The sequence below is a fragment of the Harpia harpyja genome, chromosome 12, assembly GCF_026419915.1.
Source record: "Harpia harpyja isolate bHarHar1 chromosome 12, bHarHar1 primary haplotype, whole genome shotgun sequence".
Lineage (NCBI taxonomy): Eukaryota > Metazoa > Chordata > Aves > Accipitriformes > Accipitridae > Harpia > Harpia harpyja.
In genome coordinates this window covers 44,028,501-44,042,456 of record NC_068951.1, presented here as the reverse complement: position 1 = coordinate 44,042,456, position 13,956 = coordinate 44,028,501, and the positions used below count along the sequence as shown (strand labels likewise).

Genomic DNA, 13,956 nt, shown 5'->3' with positions numbered 1-13,956 from the left:
AGATACCTAAAATCTCATATGGTCTTCTTTCTTTAATTCATGTTTACTTATTATTCTTATGCATTCTTATTAACCTGTTACCACTGGCACTGTGTATCCCTTGTTGCTAATGTTGGATGTGCTTTAAGTCCTTGAGAGCTGAAGTATATGTGTTTGCTGAAGTCATGTACCTGAAACTGCTACCACAGTACCCTTTAATTAGCCACTTCTGTGTAATTAAATGCAGAAGCAATGAGAAAGCATACAACACATTTTGGGTTTGTGGGTATTTTGCTGGCATGCTAACAGTTAATGCTCTAATACCGATTACATTTAATTACAGATCACATGCTAGTAAAGACAATCATTACCATATTAACTGTTCAGTTACATTATTATCACATGTGTTACAGCCTCTAGGAGCTGGGTCATGTATCACAATTTGCTCCCTTCCTTGTATTACATCGACTGCAGCACTAAAACACAATTCCCGTTCTAATCTCTGACCTACCTGAAAGTATCATACTACTTTCTACTGCTGGAAAGCAGAGGGGAAGTATTTTTTAAAAATCAGAGATTTATCACTGAAAGGCAGATTCATAATATTCGTACAAGCATGAATACTTCAAGCGAGAGACGTTCGTTCCTCCTTTCAATCCCTGCACTCTGAGGGCAGCCTTTTCTTGGGTCTATTTCCTGCTGTGTCATTCTACTCTTTGAGCTGTATGTAGCAAACAAGGTATCTGCCTTCTGCACTTTAACCTCTGGCTTTGTCAGGACTTCCCACCACAAAGCTACAAGTGGAATCTGTGAACAAGATATTTTAAAAATCTTTTTCTTTTGTAAGATATATAACTCCTCTGCTCATACAGGAGTTATTCTGACATCTAAGTTCCTACTAAAATATCTGAGAGTATTTATACAGTCCCATCTGAAATCAGCTGACTTATTTCTTTGCTACCTGACCACACAATGATGTGCACTTTAGGCCAAAAATAAAGTCCATTAGTTGGTACCTGAAAATCTCTGTTGACTTACTGGTTTGGGGTAATGTCTGTATTGAATTTTTATAAACTGTATTTGACTATTTTAAAATGGAATTTGCAGGCTTGGTATGCACTCTTTTTTGTGACTTCTAGCTGTCAGTGGGTTCTTGGGCTTTTCTCTTTCTGGTAAAGTAATCTATCTTGATTAAAAATAACACTGAGAGTTCAGTCCTTCAAGATGCTGTGAGCCACCTATCTTTTTGAAGTCTGTCAGTACTTTTCATGAGCTGCTCAGAGTTTTGCAGCACACACAGCCTGTTACAGCACAGCATTGTTGGCAGGTAGGGGAGGCTGACAGGAAATGGATGGCAAGGAAGGTAGTTACCGGGATGGCTGTATAAATGTAGCATTCATTAAAGGGCTGCATCCTACTGCCTTAGGAGCTGAACTTACCAAAATACTTCTATTAATAAAGCTGATGACATGCACACCTTATTAACCCTAGGTTTATCACTCTTTTAGTAGATTACGCTATTTTGCATAGAATAGATTTATTATGTATTTTTATTTGCATTTAAAAAGCATATTGAAAACAGCATTTCTGTGGATAGAAAAATGAGTGTGGCTTATCAAAGAGGAATTAGAATAATGTTAAGTTCCGTAAAATATAATGAGATCTGTAGCTCCTTGACAGTGTAATATTTAAGAGAATATACTTCCATATTTACATTCTTATCCTTGGTGAATTCTTTTATGTTAAATTTAATATATACTATATTGTCTATAGTATATCTAGCTATATACTAAATTTAGATACAGCAACATGATTTCTAAATGTTCCAAGAAGCAATAGAGGAGGTACGCTGTTTCTGGGAGTAATTTTCCCACAACGCTAATTCAACACAGTCCATCAGCATTTCTCTCGGTTTTATGTTTCTGGGAACATCGCTCTTTGGAAGCGGTATTTTTGGAAGTTGTAATTAAAGTGAGCTAGAAAAAACACGGGTGATGGTTTAAATATGGATGTACAAATGTCTCATTTCAAATAATGAAAACACAGTGCAGTAGTTGAGAGTGTTTAGCTTTGAATAGTGCTACAAATTATACAGCAATTTTCCATTAGGGAATTTTCAAAGTTAATTTCTATTTGTGATCTAACAGTGTTTCAGAATACAATACTATTAAACTGTTTAAGAAAGGGATGAAGAACTGTAGTTCGTAAAAATGAAGATGAAATCTTAAAGATAATCAAGGTATGCTATACTTTGAAGAGTTTTGTCTTTAAAATGTTTGTATTTTTTCCTGCAGGCATGTTCTGCCTATGTTGATTTCATGATTTCTGTAGCTAAACTAATCCTACAAGAAAGAAATATTTCTTTCAATGAGAGCGAGATTTCTGAACAAATGAAAAGAGTTATGGACCTGGAGAAAGAGATTGCCAATGTAAGAAAAACATTTTTAAAGTATCCTTTAAATAACTGACTTTTTTCTTAATACCTAAGAAAGCTAACTGTAAACTGAGTTGTTAAGTTACTTGCTAATGTTATTTTGTGGGACCAAAAGCTGACCAAAAATGTATGGGGCCTGGAACACCTAAGAGGAACACATAATAAGACAGACATGCCTTCTAATGAGCAAGGGAAAATATTTGAGTTAGCTGTTTTCCTAATAGCAAAATGTTTTATTCTAATCTGTTCACAGAAGCTCTTCCAGACGAGAAAGAGAGAGCAAGAGAGAGACAGACTTGGTTTCTGTTTAGTCTGTTTTAGAAAATGAGTTTTGGGAGATGCTTTCAGGCCTCTTCTCCCTTTGTCCTGTTTTCCCCGTGGGCTATTTGGTTATCAGAGCAGTAGATTCCCAACCCTTGGCCTGCCATGCAACACAAAGTAATGTTTGTCCTGCACAAGCTGCTCCACAATGCTGATTGTTCCAAGTGCATTTTTAATCAAACACTGTTCTCCATTAAAGTATGGCTTGGAGAAATAGCTACAATTTGAACTTGCATGGAGAAAAACAAATGGAAAATCAAGCATTCATGAGCAAAAACATGGCTTATAGTTATTAAACATTTCAGAAAGACCTGAAGCTAAGGATGACTGTAAAACAAGCTAAATACAAATTTTTCTAGCTTCAGCTATGTTTCAAGTTACACTGATAGTAAGGGCACGTGTTTGGCATAGGAAGACCTTTCCCCCCCATTTGTATAAACTAAAAGCGTCTGATTTTGATTTTATTCACATTTTCCTGAGAAACACGCCTCTGGGCTTAGATCAGAGATGGAAGATTATTAAAAGAAAAGGAATTAACTGGAGAAAGATTTAAAGGGGAGTACAAAAGGAAACCACAACTGAATGTCTCTACAGCAGTTGCTGTTGGTAGAGAGTGAAGTTAGTGGTGGGTAAGCTGTTATTGCCTCGGTTTTTAATCTCTTTCATCAAAAACTCAGCACCAGCCTGAATGTTACTGGAAGAGAGCTGGCATTATGCTCTTGGGAATTTGTTGAAGAAAACACAGAAAAAAATACTGAATGCACAATAGATTAGGAAAGAGGAAGTGGAAGAGAAATCTTTTTTAAAAAAGGATAGAGATAAAATCAGACTTGGCATGACTTATTTTTCAAAACAGTTTAAATGGGTAAAATCTACTATTCTCTCTCTCTTGAGCGATTCATTTAAGAGTGCTTGAGGCAGTAGTGATGTAGGCTCTCCCATGAATTACTCTCATGAATCACAAGATCACTCTTTTCCCATAGTCGTTTGTGTACCTGTATTTTCTCTCTCTGCCATCAAAAAAAAGTGGAAGTTAAAAGGGGGTGGAGTATGAGGGGAGCAAGTGCTGATGCTGTCACAAGGTACTTCTGCATGAGAACAAAGGTATGAAAGAGGATACCAGACTGCACTTCAGAAACCTGCAGACAAGGGACACACTAGTGTTTGAGGAAAAGAACAGGAAGATATCCAAGAGAGTATTCAGAGACCAAGGGCGTAGTTACCATCAGGTGCTGGTTTTGCCTCCTCTCAGTCTACGTTGTCCGCACCCTAATTCCAGAGACCTCCCTGCTGACATTTGCTGTCCAGAGACTCCAGTGATTAACTTGCCTCGTAAAGCACCACCACAGACACAGTTCACTGGCAGTCAGGCAGTTTTACTGTCTATAAGAAATGGCCCTAATAGAGTCGTGCTATTAAGGTGTTAATGTATGCACATTTTTAACACACTGGTGCAAACCCACATTGCCTAGACTAATAAAGAGCTTATTTGAGTTATGACTCCCTTTCTATACAGTGGTTCCAGAAAGAATGTATCAGGTAGCACATGCATCCTGATCAGAACACTCACACTATATTCCTACCACAGCACATTGGTCACCCTATACTCAATAAATACATCTCCTTTATTCCCTTCTCCCAGGATTTTGCACCTTGCATCATCCCATAAATATCATGAGCCCATTCTCGAGTGTATCTGTTGGTAACAGTGTCTACTCAGTGCTTTGAGTGATATGGGTCTATGTTCGAGTGTTCCTGCACAGCCTGAGCTGTTGATACTCTAACACAAAACATCCAAAGAGTAAAGCTCCAGTTTGCTGTCAGAAATTTAGTCAATTTAATCTGTCCTTTTATATACTTTTTATCTATAAAATGCTGTCTGTATTTGCTTGTAAGGTACTTTACAATTAATGCAAATTTACAGTAATGTATTAAGCCAGAAATACTAGTTTTCTTTCTTTTTACTTCCACTTACCAAAATTCTTGTGAACTGACTTGATGTACTTAATAATTTTCTTATGATTAACTTTGATAGGCAACAACAAAATCTGAAGACAGAAATGATCCACTTTTGCTGTACAATAAAATGACCTTGGCACAACTCCAGAACAACTTCTCATTGGAAATCGATCATAAGGTGAGTGATCAATAATCTGATATTTTAACCTCTAATTTATGACTGATTAAACAATGAAGCCTGACAATTTTTGCTTTTAAAGACATTTCTTTCTTGAGCTGATACGTATTTGAAATTGAACAGGATACCTGACGTGCACACTATCTTACCTAAACATCTGATGACATTAAACTGTATGTAAAAGACTTGCTTCTGTACCCACAGTTTCTCCTAACTTGAAGGCAGATCTTGCCCTCTGTTTCAACATAAAGAGATGGAAAAGGACAAAAGAAAAAAAAAAAGAGTTTGATTTACCCTCATGGATTCAGGATGATAAATCTTGCAAAACTTGCATATACATAACCCTTGCAGCAAATCAGGAGAGTATCCTTTACAGAGTGCAAATAAATTCCCTTCCTGTAATTACCACAGCAGCTCCAGAGGGCCCAGGACAAAAGTTACAACTGTAGCCACCAGTTGATTCAAGTATGCTGTAGCGTGACTATTCAGGCCCTCTCTGTTTATCCAGAGCTGCAGATTCAGAACAAGAAGTCCTGTTTTTCCAACATTCCCTCTGTAAGATGGGCTTCCAAAGCAAGCAGAGAGGAGCCCAGGAAGTCATGACTATGAATCAGGAAAATTCTCCCCATTACTCTGACTAGCTCCTCCCAGGGATGTTTCAGCTCTGCCTTTTCTCTTACCCTGAGGCATGTCCCATTTGTGCAGTATAACCTTTACTTCATGGCACCACAAAGTCCAGCTAAAGAATAGCCAAAGATTTGATAACATAGGTGTGCCTCCTCAGTAACATCATGTCTTACTAGACCTGGATATTTTTTATCGTAAATGACTTCTACTTCGGCATCTTGCACAACAGGCAAGCAGGTTAACTAATGTGTCACATGGAAAGCACTGTGGTCTGACTAGCAGGAATGCATTATTGAGTCTTTTGAGGCCAGTAAGGTACTATGAAATACTATTATTCCTAGCACAGTTTCATAATCAGTGCTATTTTTATTGACTTTAAATTCTTCAACTTTAAATTATATGACGGTTCACTTCTGCGTAACTTAATTTGTTTCATAATTTACCTTCTCCCACAGGTCTTAATTGAACAGTTACCATTACAGTCATAATGTCAGAAACTAACTTCTCTTGTCACAGGGTGGTATTGCCCTGGTTATTTTTAGTTCCTGGGGAGGGCTGCAGATCAGTAATAATCATCTCTAAATTTATCCAAAAATGCTCAAAAGATACATGATGGGAGTTGGTAGCGTTGTTGTAATGGTCTAAGGATAGAACAGCAATTATTCCTAAGATTAGCTTGAAGTTTGTGGCTTCTCTTTCAAACCTGAAGTGATTCTCTTCCTGAAAGCTTATCTGCTTTCCTCAGCTACATTAGTTTGTCTGATCAGAGATGTTACCTCTTCCAGTAAAACTTTCCTCTCAAAAGATACAGACTGGGAAAAATCACCAATACTTTTCAAAGTAACAGGCATAACAAAAATTTAAAAAAATTAACCAAAAAAATATGAAAAAAGTACAAAGATTATTTGTTTTTCTTAAATGTAACACCTTCCTTTTCATTACTAAAGTGAGTACCTACCCAGTGTGGTAAAAGCACTGAGTAGTTCTAGAGTTTTGATGATTATTTTCAGCTTTTGCTCTGAATCATTTTCTTAGTTAAATGGCGGTCCACGGAGGCCATGGATTAGAAATCCTTGGGCCAACATGGAGAATTTGAAGCAGTGTATATAGAGTTAGCTGTAACATCAGTGTCATTGACTAAAGAAGTGAATGGAGAAATTGGAGGAATATATAACACTGTACAATCTACGGTATTCCAAGCTGAAGGATCTATCTCTCTCAGCTGGTATCATACAGAGGAAGACAAGTAACACACTTCATACTTGTGAAAATACTTCACTTGACACCAGCTGCAGGTGTGAACTTCCTGGGTAGGGGAATGCAGAGGTTATAACCTCCCATTAATACTACTCTGTTGCTTTGGGTTATGTGATGGAGGAACAGCAACGTGGTGGCACGCAGCCTGGCTCCTTTGCCCACTTACAGCATGGCTGCATGGCTCAGATCCCAGTGCTGTGCAGCTGAGCAGCGACTACAGGCTACGTTCTCTTAGTAGGCAAGAGAATGACTCTGTGTTCTCTAGTCAGTCCTTTGACCATCTACTGTCTGAGGCACATGATATTGCTAACCAAAGACTTATCAAAGCAAAATTATTTTTCTTATCTGCAAACTAGTAAGAGTTCCCAGTTGAGAGTGCCCACGCAGTAAAGTAATGCTCTATTCAGACTAGATGGACGCTACAGAATGAAAACTTAACAGAAAATAATTTTCATAGGTACTGGGTCATGAAAGTTACGTGGGCCTCTCGCAAAGGTGAATACCCACATAAAGAAGATGGAGGTTTAGGACCAGAGAGGCAGAAAACAAACAAGAACTCTAACCCTTGTCTGAGATTTGTCTGTCATGGCATGCTGCAGACTGACCTGCTATCAAATCAGTTGCTTCTCCAGTATCTAGTACTGTGGCATGCAGAGAAAAATTCATTATAGGTAGTGGATTTAGTGTGTCTGTTTTAAAGCCTATTAAAATAAATCCTTTTATGGACTTCAGCATACTTTAGAACAAGTCCTTACCATATGCTTCAGAATGGATTCTCAAGTATACCATGAATCTTATTGCCCCATAGATACAGAGACAGACTGTACTGAAAATCGGGCTGTTAGTCATGCTTTGATTTAAAAGTTCTTAGCCAAACATAGCAAAAAGGCAACTGAAGATTTTATTTAATATACCATTTCTGCTTTTCCAGGCTAAAAGGAAGGGGTCATAGCATTTTTAATTGTGTTAGTCTGAAATCAAAACAATGTCTCGACCCTTTCTGCTAAATACCACCCTATTTTAATAGGATTTTAGAGCTCAGAGGATATAAATTATCTCAGATATGACTCCAATTACAAGTAGTACAACAATTAGGAAAACTAAAAAGGCAGAGCATTTGTGTTATGCAAACATATTTAAACTGGAAAAAATGCTAAATACTGTTTCTTTATGATTTAAACATATAATAATGCATATTGATTTTCCAGGTATTCAACTGGTCAAAATTCATAAATGATATAATGTCAACTGTACAAATTAACGTTGAGAACACTGAACATGTCATTGTTTATGATCCAGAATACCTTATCAGGCTGAAGTCTATTCTTAATAAATACACTCGCAGGTATGTATGTTAGGTAATTTTGTAATTTGCATTTTATTTCCAATAAACTTAAAAAGCCTAAAAACATTACCAGCTTATTATTGTTGTTTTGTTAAACAGAGACCTTCAAAATTACATGATCTGGCGATTCGTAATGGATCTTGTCAACAGCCTAAGCCGTAACTACAAGGACACAAGGAATGCTTTTCGTAAGGTGCAGAAATTAATCTTTTAAGTTGTAAAGATGACTTTTGTGAACCATAAAAGATAATTTTTTTATGTACTCGTAAATTATAAAAATGTAATGTATTTTGAATTTTGCACACAAAAGCTAGACATGTTTGCTGAAGCTTCTGCTGCAGTGTACACATAATTTATGTGATAAATGCTTGATAGCTGGAGTGAATTTGAAAAGCACTGTTCTAGTAATTGGTGTCTATGCTTTTCCGAATCTAAATTAATCTCCATTTTGAAAACAGAACAGTCCCATTTATTTGCAAATGATTACTCCACAGTTCTGATTGATTTGTTACAAACTCTTCAGCATCCAAAGTAAAATATTCAAAGTCAAACATTATGGGGCCAATCTTGTTTTTCAGTCATTTGAACTTGCAGGTATTTTAGTGCTTTTAAGGAAATGCTGAGCAATTTCACAAACAGGTTGGAGATGGAAGTTCTTTGTATTTCCACAGTAGAACTTTCTACTTTGTAAGTTTGCTCAGCTCCACTGAAAAACGTTACGGCCATACTTCAACACACATACACAGCTTTTTAAGGAGATTCTGCTTGTTACAGAAAAAGATAATAATTACTGGAGGAAGTCAACAAACGTTCAGTTTGGTCAGTTTTATGTATCTGAACAGGGCAGTCTTATTCATTGATTATTTGGCTTTTTCCCCTACCCTTTACAGTATGAAACTATTTTAATATCAAGCTTCATATTTGTTTCGTCTGCATCATCAGGGAATAGTATGTTTTGCACTCTATAACCTAAAGTCATCCCCCACTACATCTTAGGACTTCACTGAGGAATTTTCATTTAGAAAAAAGTCAGTTTGAAAGAACAACAGGAAAATATTTTACCATGGTCTACGTATAAAAACATACAATTGTTTGCTAACTAATTAATAATATATGATATAGTATAGCTTGAATTTCTCACACTAAATGCAGTGGAAATAAACTAGCATTTGTCTTGTTAAGTTTGCTTTCATATATAAATGTTAGCACAGTTATGGCATTCTATGAGTCTCCCATACCATTTTTTTTCTGGGTTGTGTGGCTGATTAGTCACTTAGTCACTCAAAACTCCATTTGCTTTAAAAACATACTGTTTAAAATGTGCTACAGAAAGTGCCAGACTCCTAGCAGAAATATCACTGGATCTACAACCACTTCCTTAAGAAATCAGCAAAAAGATCTCAACAGCTGACGAGGCTGCACATGTAGACTGGCCTATATGTGTTACTGCGGGGCTATGCTGTCACTCTAAATCACTTACGTTTGGTTCTCCATCTCAAGGTCAAATTGTCAGTTTTCACTGTAACATTTGTTCAAAATTGTGCCCTTCCAGCAGATCTTCTGTCAAGAAGCCCAGATGTGGGGGTGGAAGAGCATGCAGAGTACTATCATGATACTAGTTTAATACTTACAGCTACTGGAACTGTATCCTCAGGATACAATTACTCCCACCAAAGAAACACATCAGTATCTTTCTTTTTTCCCCAAGATCTATTTAAAGAGAAAAAAACTGCATTCCCTACAATGTTGTAGTTGAGAATTTATGCCCCATGAGATCAGGAGGTGTAATTTCAGATGCATCAGCACTGTACATGTACGAATCCACAATAACGCATTTTAATTGCATGTTATTTTTACTAATAAGCAGGTAAGGTTCTGTTGCTGTAGAAAGCACCACTTTGGTTTTTCTTATGCACCTCTGGTGACACTAGGCTTACTTGAAAAGAGTCTAACTCAGGGTTCCCGTGAAGGGCAATCCTGGTCTGATGCAAGTCCACCATGGTCTCAAGTAGCCCTCTACCCAAGTGAACTATGATTGACTAGGATAAGCTTGAGCAGCACAAGGTGATCTACCAGAATCTTCATTGCGTAGTTGTTATGAATAAGTTATTATTTTAACTAAGCTCAGTACTGCTAATATTTATTACTGGGTTTGCTTTAAGTTCTGGGGGAAAGGAGTCGTATTTACTTTTCCTATATAAGCTTTTGCTATATAAGCAAATGACTACTGATGCAGCCTGTTTGTGTGCAGGGAGTATCTAAGAAAGAAATAGATTAAGGACAGACAGATTTTCTGGTCTATTCAGCTATTTGTCAGTAATGAGTTACAAAAAGCTCCAATATCACAGGCTCTCCAGGGAGACCTGCAGTAGACATCTCTGTGCTGTGTTGTACTGGTAACATTTTCAACAGACCATTCCTGTGTCCTTAATGCTTTAAAGTAAAAAGAAACATTATTTTCCTAGTAATTCAGTTCAAGGTGTAGTAGTTACAGAGGTTTTAACGCCAAAAGTCATTGATCTGTACCTCTGAAGAGATGGGTAGCTGCTTCATTATGGAATATAAACCTCATTATAGAATGTGATTTCGGAGAGTTGCCCTATAATGACACTGTCTGCTATATTCCTTGCGTTCAGATGCCATACCATTATATTAACCACTCAGCTTTATCACATATTTACACATTATCAAGACCAAATCCTTGCATGCCTTGTAGCAACATCACATAGAGTAAACAAGCTTCTACTTTGCAAGCTCTCAAAGATGGGAGGCTCTGACAGAAGCTGCTGGTTGGGTAGAAAACACAGTCTTACCACTGCAGAAATCAATTTGCTGCATAATCACAATGGCCCTGTCAGAGATGGAACTGCAATACAGATCCCTGTAACAGTGAAAGCTTTGTGTCAGGGTACTCCTCTTTAACGTCTCCCATTCTTAGCTTTTAGAGTAGTTTTCTTCTCTCTACCTTTCATGTTTTGAAAGGATAAAGAATATTGCTAATGATTCTCATATTTCCTTAGCCTGTGACGGATGTTCCCATTACAGAGTGAGTCCACGTAACTGCCATAAACACAACTGTGAATTAAATGCATGTATTTAAGGTTGACTAGGCTTCTCTGAAACACACGTCTGCCAGTCAGTCACCATTCTCCTTCACCTTATGTGGGCCCAAATGTCACTGTTTTACCTAATGTTTCTGTTTCACAGGCACTTTACGGCACAACATCAGAAACTGCTGTTTGGCGTCGTTGTGCAAACTATGTCAATGGCAACATGGAGAATGCAGTGGGACGATTATATGTACAGGAAGCATTTGCTGGAGACAGTAAACATGTGGTAAAGCTTTCAGTAAACTTAGCCTGTGTGCCGTCTAAGTGTCACTTAATTGTCACTTACCATGCAGTTCTTTACACAGCTTTGATTACAATTTTTATTAACCTTTTCTATATAGCAGGTCACTTTCTCAAAAACCTAACCTTCAGATTTGCTTCTCAATCAGTGTACCACTGAGGAGTAACAACGTATGTGCTAGGAGAGTCATTCCTTTGCACCTAAGTACTTCTGCATTACTTGTCTTGAGCTGGCCTGCTTTCCAAGCAAATGACAACAGTGTGAAGTAACGTGTGAAATATGAAGATTACGTGTGCACACTTGGAAGGAGAGAGGCATCTGCCTGCTCCACTTCTTCTATAAGCCAGCCTTGAGCCTAAAGCACCATTGGCACATTAGCGATGGACCGTGCCCAAGCCAGTACGCACGCCCAAGGAACAGCAGTTACTGAAATGAACAGTCTGCTTGTTCTTTGAGACCGACGCTAGTTCACATCCTGTCAACATGGGGCGTAGGGACAATTGATTATTTCTTTTTGTCTTCAGTCACACAGAAAATTGCTGAAAATTAACTGAAGTTAAGCCTTAGTTTCCTCCTATCACTCATACTGTAATCCAGGCTTAAGATACACCATTTTTTGTGGTTGACATATACACAGTAATTTGATCAGATGCACAACATCCAGCGGATGGATATCTGTCAGATGTTTTGTTAACTGAGTAACTAAATTGCATTGCCTTGTGAGCTCATGCCTATTCCCTTTCCTCCCACAGGACAGATTAAAAGTACTACTTAACTTGAGCTCCAGATTTTGATTGTGGCCGATAAACAGCATAGACTTAGGCAGCTAGTGCAAAAAACCCAAGTCTGTAATAAACAAATCATAACTGTGGAAAAATAATTGGATCATTTTATGTGGTTTTGTAACATACTGATGTTTTTTCCAAGGTTGAGGAAATGATTGCAGATATACGTGATGTTTTTATAAAAACCTTAGATGAACTTACCTGGATGGATGCAGAAACCAAAAAGAAAGCAGAACAAAAAGTAAGTTAAATCTTAAATATTGGTAATGTTGTGTATTTCTATAAAAATCAGTATTTCAATTATTTTTCCTGAAAAAAATAAGCAGTAACATCTATCACTTTTATATATACAAACCCCCATATATTTGTGTTTATATAGGCACAGCAGCTTACAGACTTCCTATATCAGATCCAGATTACATGGGAAGAGGCCTCTGTGGAGATAAGTGCACAAAATAGGAGGAATCTATATACAAGATTAAGACCTCCAGGCAAATCAGTGATTAAGGGGCTAGACAGTGAATATCTACAAGAAAGTAATACTGAAAATGAGAAGGAATGATTTATGGTGATTTGACCAGCTATTAGGAGCAACAGGACAAAACCAAAAAGTCAAACCACAGGCTGGACATCATCAGTGAGTTCTCTTAAGGGCAGACATAGCTTTAGACAGTTCATGTAAGTCTGGAGTAAGTAACAGAAATCAGTTGTAGAGAGCCCTGAATTGGGAGTGAAGCAATTGAAAGAACTATTTATTACATCTCTATTTTATTATACTGTAGAGATAATAAAAAAATCTTCAATTTTGCATTTTTAATGATAAATTATTATTAAAATTTAATTTTGAAAAAGCTTGGAAAATATTATGGTTTTATTTATTGTAGAGTGGGACCTGGCATTTTCCTCCAGAATTTTATGTTAGAAGATCTTAGAAAAAATCGTTTAAAATAACTATCAAAATATTACTGGTTTATCAAACAACTCTAGATTGTGAAGTCCACAAAAAGCTACAATTGCAACAGATAGCTAAGACAGTCATGGCATGCAGTGAGGTTACACTGATTCTGATGTGATCAGACAGTAACAATGCAGTTATATGAACAGGTTTTTATGTACATTCCTAGTGTTATTTCCATAGCTACACATGTTGATCAGTTAGAACCACACAGTAACGTCAAATCGGGAATGGCAGCGTAAGTCACGTAGTAAACTGAAAATCCTAATTTCTGTACTGTGATTAGACATAGACAGTATATGTACAAAGTCTATGAAATACTTCCACTGTTATGAACAATTTGACAAAATGAGATGCAAACTGTCTGAAAAGTTAGGATCAGAAATCCACGCACACTCCACGTGTTGCTTATAATGTTCACTTGTTTGTGGGAATAGCCTACATCAGAAAATAATTTGTATAAATAATGTGATTTTACTGCCAAATTTATTAAGACATATTTATATGGAAATAGAAAGAATTGCTAAAGAATCATTTGTTCTTTGGGTTTTTTTAATTACTCCTAACATTGCCATCAAATACAAATCAATACTTGGCTATCAAAAGAAACTGGGTAAGGTTTGGGTTAAAAACTTTGTTCAGGACTTCAAATTGTCAAAATTTGGGAACATTGAAAGAAACTATTTTACTCCAGTGTAGATGTGGCGGCTAGTTAAGAAACATGGATACAGACCGAAACTGAGTCAAACTGTACAAATTTCTGGG

At 37.0% G+C, this 13,956-nt stretch overlaps 1 protein-coding gene across 6 annotated transcripts in view; it reads left to right on the top strand.

The window, feature by feature from the left end:
• Nucleotides 1-13,956, top strand: part of MME (membrane metalloendopeptidase) — a 51,927-nt gene that overhangs the window by 18,385 nt on the left and 19,586 nt on the right. For 5 of the 6 annotated variants that reach the window (XM_052804123.1, XM_052804122.1, XM_052804120.1 and 2 more), the window contains exons 9-14: nt 2,274-2,408; nt 4,770-4,871; nt 7,964-8,100; nt 8,200-8,293; nt 11,308-11,436; nt 12,379-12,477. In XM_052804123.1, the coding sequence (XP_052660083.1) occupies nt 2,274-2,408; nt 4,770-4,871; nt 7,964-8,100; nt 8,200-8,293; nt 11,308-11,436; nt 12,379-12,477 (696 nt within the window). Of the gene's footprint in view, nt 1-2,273; nt 2,409-4,769; nt 4,872-7,963; nt 8,101-8,199; nt 8,294-11,307; nt 11,437-12,378; nt 12,482-13,956 lie in introns of all 6 variants that reach the window. The other variant, XM_052804119.1, reaches the window with a different exon arrangement.